General features: G+C 39.0%; 1 protein-coding gene across 1 annotated transcript in view; it reads right to left on the bottom strand.

The window, feature by feature from the left end:
- LOC121896764 (Golgi apparatus protein 1) overlaps positions 1-13,087 on the bottom strand; it is a 48,135-nt gene extending 35,048 nt beyond the window's left edge. The window contains exon 1 of the mRNA XM_042410756.1: positions 12,611-13,087. Within this exon, the coding sequence (XP_042266690.1) occupies positions 12,611-13,063 (453 nt within the window). The 5' untranslated portion in view covers positions 13,064-13,087. The remainder of the gene's footprint in view (positions 1-12,610) is intronic.
- Positions 13,088-13,962: the final 875 nt, after the last annotated feature.

Below are 13,962 nucleotides of genomic sequence, written 5' to 3'. Positions count from 1 at the left end.
TGTTAAACTCACAAAGAGCAGCTACACTAATCTAACACAGCAGTGGGAAATCAAACCGACGCAGCTGACACACCCACAAAAAAACAGACTGAAATATTGAGGCTCTTCGTTTTTACCGACGTTCCAGCTCGACTCAAAAGTCTGTCGAAGCTCCGGTCTCGTTTTAATAGCTGCGGCTAATTAAACATAATCAGCTCTCCTCGTTACGTCCTGGGGAGAAAAAAACGACGTCGAGGCCGAGCTATAATTGGAAGTGAGTGAAAAGGAAGAGATGGAGAAGAGAGAGAGAGAGAGAAAAGTGACACACGGAGTGATAGAAAGGAGGAGAGAATCTAGAGGGAAGCCAGTCGTTTCCAAAACACCCTGTGAGGAATCATGAAGCCTCTGGTGTGAAGCGTCTGTCAGGCAGCAGAAGCAGAAAGCAGCCTTTAAACAGGCTTTATCATCATCATCGTCATCATCATCATCATCATCATCATCATCATCATGTTCTTCTTGTGAGCTCTGCTTCAGAAAGCTGAAGGCCACTGAGTCTCATAATAATAAAACCCTTCAGCATCATTTGACATTGAATTATTTGGACCAGCTGATTTTTTTTTTTAAATCAACGTCTGACTCATCCTCAGTAAACCCGAGAACGCAACATCTAATCTGCGTCTAATCTTAATTCATATCTGTATATTATAGCATTCGCTCTCCATTCTACAGACTTCAGAGAATAAGTGACACAAGAAAAAAAATGAGCTTTTCTGTATTTCTATAAAGTCTATAAATAACTTAAACTAATAACTTCAATTTGTCCAACTAACAGTTTAAAGATATTCAATTTACTTTCATGTAAGACAAAGAAAAGCAACATTTGAAGAGCTGGAATCATTTTTGCTTGTATATATATTTAAATTATTGATCAACTGTCAAAATAGTTGGCGGTTAAATTTTCTTACTGTTGACTAATCAACGGAAAATTTGCCAATTGTTGTCAAAATGTGTTTTTCTTCTTGTTCCTTCATTTGGATGTTTGAGCTTCTCTCTGCAGAATGATGTGAGTTTGTTTTCATATATTTATCTGCTGAAGGAGGAAAGTTTCTCTGAGCTCATTGAAAATCCAATATTAAGGGGGCGGGACAACAAGCACCATTTGTGACATCACAAACGGGTTGGAGCCAATCGTAGTCCAGTATGCAAATGAGTGGATAATTTTAAGGATTTTAACATGATAGTCAAACTTTTTTTGTGGAAAAACACTATCAGACACAAATTATTCAAAGTATTATATATATATATATATATATATATATATATATATATATATATATATATATATATATATATATATATATATATATATATATATATATTTTAAAACATGTCTGGAGAGGATATAATTTGCTAGATATTTTCTCCAATAACTGATTAATGGTTTAGTCCATCAAACGTCAGAAAATAATGGAAAAACACCTTTTATAATTTGTCTGACATGGTTCAGAAGTCAAAGATATTCAGTTTATAATGATATAAAATAGAGAAAAGGCATGTATTTGTCTTTAACAGTCATGTTTTATCTGGTGTTATCATGTTTCAGACCCTGTTTTCTCTCTTGTAAAAGCTGAATCTAGAGAAACTTCCTGCTTCAATAAAACTTAAAATAAAAGTGACACTTGAGAACGTGGACCAGAGGGTCCTGGACTGGTATTTTTACTTGCTAAAAAAGGACTGAATGAATGATTAATCAACCGTCAAAATAACTGCAGATTAATATTAAACTAATGTATTAATCAAATTATCCTTTCAGGTCTCGCCTTTACATTCATTCACAAGTAAATTTCACGCTTCAGAGACGAGAGCTGATCTGGCAGAAACAGACCCGGCGTATAAAAGATAACGGAGACAAATGAGACACTCTGGTGAACATCAGCACGGCGGCTAGAAAAATAAAAAGAGCAGCAGATTCGTCTCCAGCAGCCGCACAAGGAAGCTGGAGCTTTGTGCAGCTGAATCCGGGAAATGTTGGACGGAGGGTTACAGTGAGCGAAAAGCACGCCGCGTTTTAAAAAGCCAGTCAACTGAAGACTAATTACTGGATGACTGGAGGCAACTCATCAGCAAACAGTGACTGTTTCTTCATTCAGTTCTGCCACAACGCTTCAGCTCATTCTCTACACACACACACTTTTGTTTTATTTGACTCCCCACCCAGAAGTTTCCACCGAACTAAACATCTGTGCAGGGGCCAGTATTCAGGTCAGGTGTGTGACAGATGTGTTTGTTTCCACCAACGCTGACTACACACACACACAGAAGAGAGCTTGTGATACTTCGTCAAACTGGGAAATCCAAGAGAAGGAGCAGCAGAAAGCTTTAAAAATGGAGAAAAAGAGGAAACCTCCTGATGAGCCCACTCTGTTCTGATTGGTCAGCTTCAGGAAGTTGCGTCACAGCCGACGTCAACAAACTTTGAAATAAACTATAGAAGCAGGATTTCACTACTTTTTCTCGTTCTTTACTTGAAATGTCAACTTCTCAAATCCATCCGTACACGTTGGAGCGGAAATATGAGAGTGGACAACATGAACGACACATGGAAAAACCTTAGCAACAGCCTTAGCAACCAAGGCTACAAAACGGACAGCCTCTTATGGGGTGATGAGCCGACGTCAGCAAGGTAGAAAAAAACCCAACAAAGCCCTGACTTTTGACTTGCAGGCAGCAAGTACATACATTCACCTCAACTCAAGCATTATACGACCTCTTTAACACACACTCGTCACTGTTGAGCTGCCCGGACTTTGTGCCAACAGTACACGGATGAAGTGTGTTAATTCAAGTTCATGTTTGATTTGGGAGTGGTTTGTTTATCCTTATAAGTAAATTTACCTTCGTTAGGCGTCAACCTGATAAAATCAACTGTCTAAAATGACAATACAGGATCATATTCATTCACACAAAACTCATAAATTACAATCAAGAGATTCAGTTTAGTTCTACTGGATTGAAGATGCTGGTTTGAGTCTCACTTAAGAAATATTATTTGTGGTAGTAGGTAATAGTCCACTTATCAGGCTCAGACTGCTCAGTGCATCTTCTCTTACTGCTGACATCAGAGTTGCTACATACACAGCAGTAGCAGAGCTGCAGTTATGGACACTTGAGCGCTTTCAGATAAAATGTCAACAATAGCCCTGACACAAACACTGGATGCTGAGAGGACACAAAAGGATGTTGCTTAGCAACCAGGAATAATTTTTTTCCTTCTTCTTGGCAGAGGACCAAAATAAATGTATCAAAACAAACTAAAAGCTCCCGTCTTTGTTTAGGATGAAGCCAGATACGCATCAGCAGCACAGTTCTAATGAATCAGCAGACAGAGATGCTGAAATGTGTCTGAAGTGTCTCTTAACAGGACACAGAGATCCTGAGACAGACATCCTGCTTGGACATGACGCTGAGCAGTATCGTGTCTGCCTGAATATAAGACGACTTCTCCTGTTTTTGGACGTTTTGAAGATACAACTCGTCCTGTTGGGAAAGTTTTGAGATATTTTTAATCGAAGGTTTCAGAGAATCCTCATCTTTGAAGCCTTTCCTCTCGTCAAAGTGAAATATTTCCATTAAAGCACAACATGAATCTCACATTTGTGTTTCCTGTCCATCAGTCACACACTCACACTCTTCTGTCAGGCTGTTGGAAGCAGTCACAAATATTTTCATCTTTGTTTTGAGCTCCTCATCAGCTGTGACAGCGGCTCGTTTCTGCAGTAAAGACATTGTGACATACTTGCAACTCGTGGTGGAAAAACATGTTACAAGATCTGTCAGAAACTCCTGCAGGTTAAACTGAGCTAACCAAACACTTTTAGTGCTGACTGACTCTAACAGACTCACTATAAAAACATCAAATAACAGTCTGTAGGAGCTGGTGTTACAGCGCTACTCTCTACATTCACACCAATACTTCAATAAACGTAGCAGCACCACAATGAGAAAATACTCCATAGAGTAAAAAGTCAAGCATTTATAATTTAAAAAGGTATAATGTGTAAGAATTGGCCAGAATTTTAGTTTAAAACATTCCCAAATTAACTAAAATTATTAACAGAATGTGAAGAAACGACCTATACGTATTGTGTTGCCCAGACATCTACTGAAGTTAGCATGCTAACCAGCTAGCTCCAGCCAATCGGCAACCTCCGGGGCTGTAAAATGAAGCCAAAAACCGCAGTTCCTTGAATGACCACTTGAGGCTCCAAAAGTGAGTCAATCCCCATAGACCCCCATGTTAAAATGCCCAACTTTACAGCAGAAATAAACATGTTTACAGTCTGGTACAAACAACGGTTTTGGTCTCTGTAGCTAATTTCCTCTTTCATGACAACTGTACGGGGGTGAATTTTTTTATAACTCACCGTTTAAATTTTATTAAGCCGTAAAGTTCTGCATAATGAAGGACATGGCTGCTTTGAGTGACAGGTCCACCAGCCGCTAGGTGGCTTGTTTCAGCCGTTCAGCCCGCCTCTTTACCCATTTTTGATTGGCTGGGAGTTAGGCAGCGTCACACACTGCCAAGATGGCGACGGCTCACTTTGAGCTTCAAAACCGCTCTTCAGAAACCAACGGGTGACGTCACGGTAAATACCTCCATATTTTTATACAGTCTATGGCTCCGGCCCGTATTGTCTGCCCTCGGTCCGACACGAGAGGAAGAAGCAGCAAAAGCAGCAGTAATGGTGGAGCCGGGCTGAATGACAAGTTTTAACATTTCTTTCAGGCCAGAATGTAACCATGTAGACTCCAAACATGTGGTCAGTTTATCCAAATAACGCCTGTTTGGAGAGTCAGCAGCTGGGGAGAAATCAGCTGTTCATGTCAGCTGATCCGATGAACCGCACCGAGCTGCACCGGCTATGTGAAAGCTGTCATGAGCCATCGATACTGAAATATCACATCGATAAATCAGGTCTCTACTGGATTACTGTGTTTTAAAAATGGCAGCAATTAATGAAAAGCATGATGTTTTGTTTTTACCATCAGTGAGTTCTGTGACATCTTATAATTGACACTTATCCTAGAGGCAGGTGTGTAACTGTTTAGTTGTTACTCAGAGTTCAGTTGTAATTTATCTCTCTCTGATCTGTGCAGCTTGTTTGTAATTTATCTCTGGCTCTAAAACTTCACATTTCAGAAGTTGGAACCAGAGAATATTTGACATTTTTGCTTGAAAAATGACAGAAGCACCAGTTTTTTTTCTGCGTATCGACTAAATTGGCTAATCGTTGCAGCTCCAGTACAATTATTCATCTCTAAAACATCATAAAATAAACATAGAAAGTCTCCTTAAGTGGAGAACTGAAAGCAAAGAAGTGAATCCAGTATTTAGATTTGTACCTGTCAGGCTGAGTGAGACTAAAAACACAGCTCAGTGTGTGGTATTTGGGCACTGACACCGCCCCGGGTTGGAGGGTTTCACTTCCTGTGCTGCAGAATATAGAAGATCTTTTTTTAGTCTTGACACGTTAATTGTAAAGTATCTTTAACAAAACGGGGGCACGACGGGGGGGAGAGGAGGATGAGTCAGAAACAAGACACATGAAGGCCTCACGCAGCCGAGATGGGGCCAGAAAGTCTTCAGAAAAATCTCCAGAGCCGCCGCCGCCTCCTCCTCCTTCTTCCCTCTGGACTCCGAGGCACCACGTACACAAAACCACAACCACCAGCAGGACTGACAGCGGGCAGGGCCGGAGACACACAAAAATGCTACGAGTCTAAAAGCGGCTCTTAATCTCACCAGAGAAGCAGAGAAGCAGAGAAGCAGAGTGCCAGCTGGGCAGCAGCTCCAAGCCTGCACACAGAAAGAAGGTGGACCAGCGCTGATGATGGGGCGACGCCAGACGTCACACCCAAAACCTGGTTTCACTGAACCTCCTGCTGCATTCACGCCATACCATAGAAACACACTCAATCAAGCCTGTTGCTAGAAGACACTCATTCAGCACCAAAGTGAAAAACTACAAAAGGAACAAAATACTTCAAATCAACATGTTTACTAGCGCTGCAACGGTTCATCTGTTGAATATTTTCTCGATTAAATCGGTTCGTTTTTTGGTCTTTAAAATGTCAGAAAATGGTGAAACACGTCTTCAAACGTCTCATTTTCAGTTTACTGTCACAGAGGATTAAAGAAACCAGAAGATATTCACATTTAAGAAGCTGGAGTCAGAATTTGTCTGATAAAAAAAAGAGACTAAAAACGATGAATCCGTTATCAAAATAGTTGGTGATTAATCGACTGATCGTAGCAGCTTTTATATTTACTGTAACACAGCTGAAGTATTTATTTTAATTAGTTAATATCTATTATTTCTGCCTTTTTTGGTGATAAGTTTGCTCCTTTTGTCATTTTTTAATTACATATTAAAATGTATGAGGCGACTTCTGTTTTAAATTGTTTCCTTTTCTTCTCTGTTAAAGCAAACATACATAGAAATGTTGTAAGATTGTATAAATTATATGACAGAAGCACTTTGTGCATCTTCTAATGAAGTTTTATATTATTATTTCTGTGTGTTTTGTCTTTTTAAACCAACAGATTGTGTCTCAACTCTCAAATTAAACACTGATAAAGGATCGAGAAGTCTCTCTCAGTGGAAGAAAAAAAAAAAAAAACAGTATTTTACAAATTGAATCAAGTCCAGCTGCTGTTTCAGACCTCGTGAGAAGTGAGAAGTCATTCTTGTTGATTAAATGCCAAAGAAACTGTGCAGGAGAATCCAGGACGGTTACACGTCCGGGGTTTTTACATTTTAAACAAAAACAAAAAAACGCGGTAAAGTCTCAGTTTATTTCTACTGATGAATCAGTCCAGTCATGCAGATCTGAACTTTACTGGTCCATAAAAACAGGAATGAGGAAACTCTTCTGGCTTTATCAGGAGTAAAGAAGTCGCTCCTGACGAACCAGTCAATAATTACAACAAAAGATAAAGTTGAGCAACACGGAAACACACAAACTACTGTATGTCAAAAAAAACTCAAAGGTTCTGTGGAAAAAAAATAAGAAAATATCTCTGATATGAAAATGTTTTCAGGCTGGTTTCACTGGTGACCTTTAATATCTCTCACAGTGGCGTTAAAGAGGGTAAAAAGTTCAAAGCTGTTGATAAAAATCAGGCAGCAACCTGAAACGTACACATGCCACCGAGATGACGCTGATACGCTGATGACATAACGAGATCTACCGGCCGTCGTGTCAGGGAAGTTATTCGACCAGGACATTCACCTCCGTGTTCGCTTCAGTTCGCTGATTTATTTCCTCAACTGTTTGTGGTTCATTTGCATTAAAATGTGAGTTTTTTTTTATTGTATTATAGATGATTGTTTTTCTGCTGTCTCGTCTCTAAAATGACAGAAAATCGCAGGCTGACATCTTCCAATTATTTTGACTATTACTGATTCATCTGCTGATTATTTTTTTGAGTAAATTCTTCATTTTTTTTCCTGAGAAATGTTGGAAAAAAATCAAACAAGCTCATTCAGTTTTCTCACAGTCCAAAGTTAAGTATTCAAATGTCTTGTTTTATACGACCAACAGTCCAAAAGCCAAACATATTCTATTAATTATCATATATTACAAAAGAAAAGCAGCAAAGCATCACATTAGAGTAGCTGGAATCAGCAGATATTTTGCATTTTTGCTTGAAAAATGATAATTAATTGATGATCAAAATAACTGCAGGTAATTATTTCAGCTAATTTTGTCCAAAACAACAAATATTTTCCCTTTATAATTATAAAATCCTCACATTTGACAAACTAAAACCAGAGAATGTTTATGGTGTTTTTTTTGTTTAATACATCGTTTTAACTATTAATAATCATTTCAGCGTGTTGCTCACTTCACATGAGTCGAGTGTGAAAGCTGTGAAGTCGATCACACGACTACAGGAAACCACTATAATGGTGCATTCATGTTAATTTGGATTATAGGCTACAACTAAACAATTCACTTCATTATCGGTTATTTTCTCCATGAATCGATTGGTTGTTTGGTCTGTAAAACAATCGATCATTGTTTCCCAAAGTCCAAGCTGACAACCCGAAGATGTTTATTTTACTAAACCAGAAAATATTCACATTTGAGGAGCTGGAATCAGAGAATTTGGACATTTTTTTCTTAACAAATGACTCATCAATCATCAAAACAGTTGCCAATTAACTCAGCAGTTGACAACCGATCAATAAAAATCGACTAATCGTTGCAGCTCTTCTCTCTTTAAAACCTTTTTCCTCCTTTCTCCAGCGGCTCGTTGTTCTGCATGACCGAGCGGTTTGACGATGACTGGAGCGGACCCCGTCTTGTGATTGTGAGTAAGCAGATAATGGGTAACAAACCGAGGCTTGTCTTAGCCGCTTGTAAGCTGCTGTTATAACATGAGCTCTCAGTCGGCTGCTGTTCGGTCTCGCCGCTGACAAGCAGCTAATGAGCTTAAAAGAAGTGAGCGAGCAGTCAGCTGCTTCCCAGCCAGCAGCCACAGTCCCGGGATGATCTCTCAGGACGCGCTCGAATGGGGCTAAAGGTCACAAAAGCAACCTAGTGAAAGTCTGTGGTTCAGAGTTATCAACAAAGCAGAGAAATAAAAAGGTCTAAGTGATGAATAATCCTCAGTGTTTCTTCTTGGAGCGAGTTAGAGGAAGATACACAAACGCAGCAGCTGCTGGGAAACTACTCATTGTTTGTCAGGAACAAAGTAACAGAAAGTAAAAAGGAAGTTAAACAGTTATCTCACTCATCAGCGTGTGAACGTATGTGTGAGTGTGAACTTCAAACTGGTGACATTTACTTTATAAGTGAGAAGGTTGGATTCAAACTAGTGATGGAATAATAAAAAAATTAAAGTTAACAGACAGAAAAGTAATCAGCAACAGTTCTGATAGTCGATTTATTCATTTATCAAAACAAAAATGCCAAAACGTTTCTGCATTTAGCTTTTCAAACGTGAGGATTTGCTGCTTTTGTTTGTTTTATTTCATTATAAATGGAATATTCTGGGAGTTTTTGGTTTTAAGACTTCATCTGGAGCTCTGGGAGATTGTGATGTTTCTGACATTTTACAGAAAAATAGTTGAATATACAATATGTTGGCTAAATTATGGATAATTATTACAAAAGTAATAATGACCAGAATAATCAATAATGAGAGTAAGCAGCTCTACATCACATCGTAATCGTTGCTGAGTATCGACTGAGGCTGCAGATCTACCCGCTTTATAAACACACTGATCTGCCAAACCGTTACCGAAGGATCAACCAGAGGACTCAGGATAGAAACTGAACTTCCTGATTTGCACGACGTAAACAATAAACATGGCGACGCTCGAGGAGGTCGCCATCTCTCAGATCGACAAGCGTATCCGTCACCGTGCAGCTGCAGCGACACGTCGTACAGATGTGAGTAACTGCAGACTATCAGCTTGTCTTCAAATCTTTCCGCCATTGTTGCTGCTGCTGACGTGTCGACTGACCCCTGACCCCGTCACACTACCCTACCGTTCATGTGCATGTTGCGTACGTGTAGCGTTCATTTCTGAGGACGTGAACAACCAACACTCCAAACAAACGCAATTATCTTTTGATAACTGATTAATCATCATGAGTCACTTTATAAGAAAAAAAAAGCCCAAATACTCTGATTCCAGCTTCTTAAATGTGAATATTTTATAGTTTATTTTGTCTCTCTGACAGTACACTGAATATATTTGGATTGTGGACAAAACAAGAAACACTGATCGACTTGTTTTTTTACCTTTTAGTGACATTTTATTGACCAAACAAGTGATTGATTGCTCAAGAAAACAATCATCAGATTAATCAGCTCAACTACTTTTGTCTCTTTTGTTATGGATGCATCAACCAAAAATAACAATTAACAGATTAATTAAATCAGGAATGTAATTGTTAGTTGCAGCAACACACTGAATGTTTGGTTTAACTGTTTAATCTGCAACTAGATATTTCCTGACTTGCATCATTGGTTTATCCAGTTTATACTGTATTTGCTTTGGCAAAGTCTGAGGTAAAAACAACATTAAACACTTTACAAATATGTATCTTACTCTTAGAGAGAAAAAAAAACATATTGTTTTGCAGAAAATACTCTGCATACCAGCATACAAAAGATTTAGTGTTGGTACCACTCCCTGGTGTCTACTGGCAGACTTTTATCTTTCTATCATCTTCAGGTAATGCAAGTTGTTAAAGGACGAGTACACGATTTATCAAGTGTGTCTAAAAACAGCAGTCAGGTGTCCGTAAGAGCAGTGAGAGAAGAAGTTTTCCTCCTATTCATACTGGTTATAAAGCTTATATGAGTCTTCAGCAGTCTGAGTTAGTCATATCAAGGTGATATCTGACACATTTACAGTCTTTTTAGCATCAAATTCCCTCTTTGTGTTTGACAGTGTTTCCCTGTTGAGCTGCAGGTGGAAGTATAGTAACAAAAAGAGAGACTTTGGCACTAAAAAGACTGTAACGTTGAAAGATATTATTATATTATATTGACTCATTTGGACACTGAAGCTTCATATCTGACTCAGCGGATGTAGTCTGTGGGTGTGAGTCTGCCATTAACCGACTATTTCATTCAGTCTTCTCCTCCTCTTCCTCTATGTGTGTGTTACCGTTTTCAAAATCCCCGTCGCTACGTGAAACCATAACAACGTCAGAGCTAGCAGCAACACGCTGGAAATGGAAAGTTATATTAGTCTCTTTATTAGTAAAAGTGGTAATAACATATGTCTTTTACTTTGGCAGGGATTTAACCAGCATGCTTAGCGCCAACCAGGACGATTGTGATTGGTTTAGAGAAATAAAAACAGGCCTTTCTCCAGTGCTGTGGAGGTAGGTCTGGCTACGCAAGACTAGCTTCAGATAAACTGTTAAATACATTTTTGCACAGATTGTGGATTAGAAGGGATCTTCTACTGGTCAGTATGAAGAGGAGGAATGATTACAGCAAGAAAAATGCTCATCTGGGCTCCTGACTGTTGGTTTTAAAACAGACTTGAAAAACTGTGAAACTATCCTTTAACATGTCAGGACAACATTCACTACTAATCCTGGTGATGCCCCAGGCTGAAGTAGGAGGCCACTGACAACCTATTCCCGGGGGGGAAAAGGGGGGAGTCTCTCCAGACAAAATGGATTTTAACTGGTCCGTCTGGCCATTAACATCAACTACAGACGAATTATAGTCCAGTTCCGACTCACCAGCCGTCAGCAACATGTCCGGTTTACGACAAGTCTTTGAAGCTTATTGCTGTGTGACATCACAGACTGAAATAAAAATGAAACTCTGTAATTATAACAAACAAAGCCAAAAATCAGCCAATGAAAGGCTTGCTATCTGGGCTAACGACTCATTGAATCAGAATCAGAAATATATATTTTTGAGGGGAAAATGGGTCACGTTACTCCTATTATAGAGTAGAAATATGTATATAAGTAAGTATACAGAGGTTATAAACAGGTAGAAAATAAAAAAATTAAGAAATATGCATAAATACCCTGCATTATGCTACAGTACGTATAGAAAAATAAGAAATATGTGAAAATAAGTGCATCATACTACAAGATATAAGAGTGTAAATAATAATTCTGAGAAACTGGACCTATAAATGTGTTAAAAATATTAGTTTAAATGTACATTAAATCCAGTATTAGTGCCAGAGTATACCAGAGTATTGCACAGTTTAATTACTGCACAAAATGATTGTACTGTTAAGTCAGTATTGCACATTTTAAAATATTAATTATGATTAAATTGTGATGTTACAGCTGTTGACAGAGGTGAAAAAAGTAAAAAAGGGCCAGTTTATTGAGTCTCGCAGACTAACTGGAAGCAGTTGCCATTCATTTACTTATATTAAATGGTGTCTAACTTGGTTTAAAATGTTACTGAACTGTCCAAAACATCTTGTGTTGAATCGTGGCACCAGACTGTTGGGCCTGCATGGTGGCAAATTATGTGGCCAATTTAACATTTAGCCGCTAGCTAGTCCAGACACACGTCGCCTCCACACGACTCCGGACTGCGCTACGAATCTGCTAGAATATCATATTATCGCTCACTGTGTAATTATTGACGGAAAACTGAATAAAACTTTAAGTTATTCCGGAACTACTATGTCTTCTGGTAAATTCGGCTAACTTTGTTCTGTAAAAACAACATTTGTTTCTGAGTAATTTCATTGTTTCTTCTGTTGGTTAACGTTACGCTGCTCCCACTCGGTGCATTCACGAGTAACGTTAAAACGAGAAGTACGAAGCGAAAAGATTCAAAAACTTGCAAGTCGTAAAGAGAGTGATAGTTATTCGTCGCATTGCATTATGCCGAAATGAACAGTGGATCCTGGTGACTCGGAAAATGTGTTCAATCATGCTTTACAGTCTGTGCCATTTAGACGACGGTATCATTTAGAATAAATTGCTCAAATTTTGACCGGCATTTGGCGTGACGTTCTCTGACTACGAGGGCTAGCAGCTAACGTTAGCTGGTTCATCAAGCAGGCACACCCTGCTTCTTTCCCCGCAACCACAGCACCACGTCCCGCTCATTTACCTCTTTCTTATCCTGAAGACACTCCAGCACAGCCAGGTTGTTGTTCCAGGAATGTTTCGGGCAAAGCCGGGTCAGATCTTCCCTGCACACCGCCTCCTCAGCTAACTTCCAGCCGGCAGAGCGCCTACGGAGCGGCGAGGCCCCGGCGCCCTGGTTCCTCTCAGCGGCTACCGGGTTCGCCGGAACCGGTCCGGCACCTGCCGCTGGATTCAGTTGAATGTCAGCATTAAAAACAGGTTTGTTGGCAACATTGTTTTGCCCTCGAATCGGATGCACAAACGTTAAGATGCACATCAAAAGCAGGAGCAGAGGAACACGTATACAGTCCGCCATCTTCACAGAGCCAGTCAGCCTGCTGCTGCGTTCAGGAACTGTTGGAAATATGGGAACCAAGGAGTAAAGTTGCACACGATTTTTTTTTCTTTCTTTCAGGGATGGCCGTGGACGGCTCATGAATAATTAATGAACACGTATGTGATCACCCCCCCCCCCCCCCCCCCCTCCAGACATGTTTTAAAAATGTCTTTGAATAATAATGTGTGTCTGATACGGTTTTTCCACAAAAAAAGTTCCATTACCTCATTAAAAATTAAAAATCTGAAATTGCTGCTATCAGTATCAGCCACCAAAATCTAGTATCAGTTCATATATGAAAATAAGTAAGGCAGGAATTATTATTATTAATCTATTGATTATTTTTGATCATCTGATTTACTGTTTTGTATGTAAAAGAAATTGCAGGTTAGCTAGTCTTGAACAAAATCAAGAAAAGCAATAAATTGCCCAAAATTTTAATTGTCTTTTATTTTTCATTGTTCATTTTTTCACTTATTATCCTTTTATATATCTTATAATATATTTTATGTCGTTTTCTAACGCTTCTCTTTATGTTTAATATCATTTATCTGTTGGTATTTTAAAAAATGAAGAAAAACAATAAATTCCCACAAGAAGCAAACTTAACATTTGACTTTTCTTCACAATAGATTATTTAAATAACACATTGATTATTCAAGTTGTTGTGCATTCATTATTGGAGTAATCAATATACTGTTTCAGCCTTAGATAGATAAGTTTATAGTCTGCATAATGAAACCGGGACAAACTCAGATGTTTTTTGAATCTCGGCAGAGTCTGAGACGTGTGCAGCAGCTCAGATGTCTGTCATCAGGTTACAGGTAGTGTCTCTGTTTTCTTGTTGCATTGTTGGACGACAGGGTTTGTCCACCTGAGCCTGAGCTGGAGTGCAACTCTAACTGGAGGAATGTTGGCATGAGAAACACAACGAAGAGCCAGTGTTTGTTTTGGAAGCAGAACTGGATCTCAGCAAATACTGTCACTCACATAAGAAA

This window comes from Thunnus maccoyii, chromosome 5, assembly GCF_910596095.1.
Source record: "Thunnus maccoyii chromosome 5, fThuMac1.1, whole genome shotgun sequence".
NCBI classification, from domain to species: domain Eukaryota; kingdom Metazoa; phylum Chordata; class Actinopteri; order Scombriformes; family Scombridae; genus Thunnus; species Thunnus maccoyii.
The sequence above is the reverse complement of the archived record's forward strand: the minus strand, read 5'-3'. Positions and strand labels throughout refer to the sequence as shown.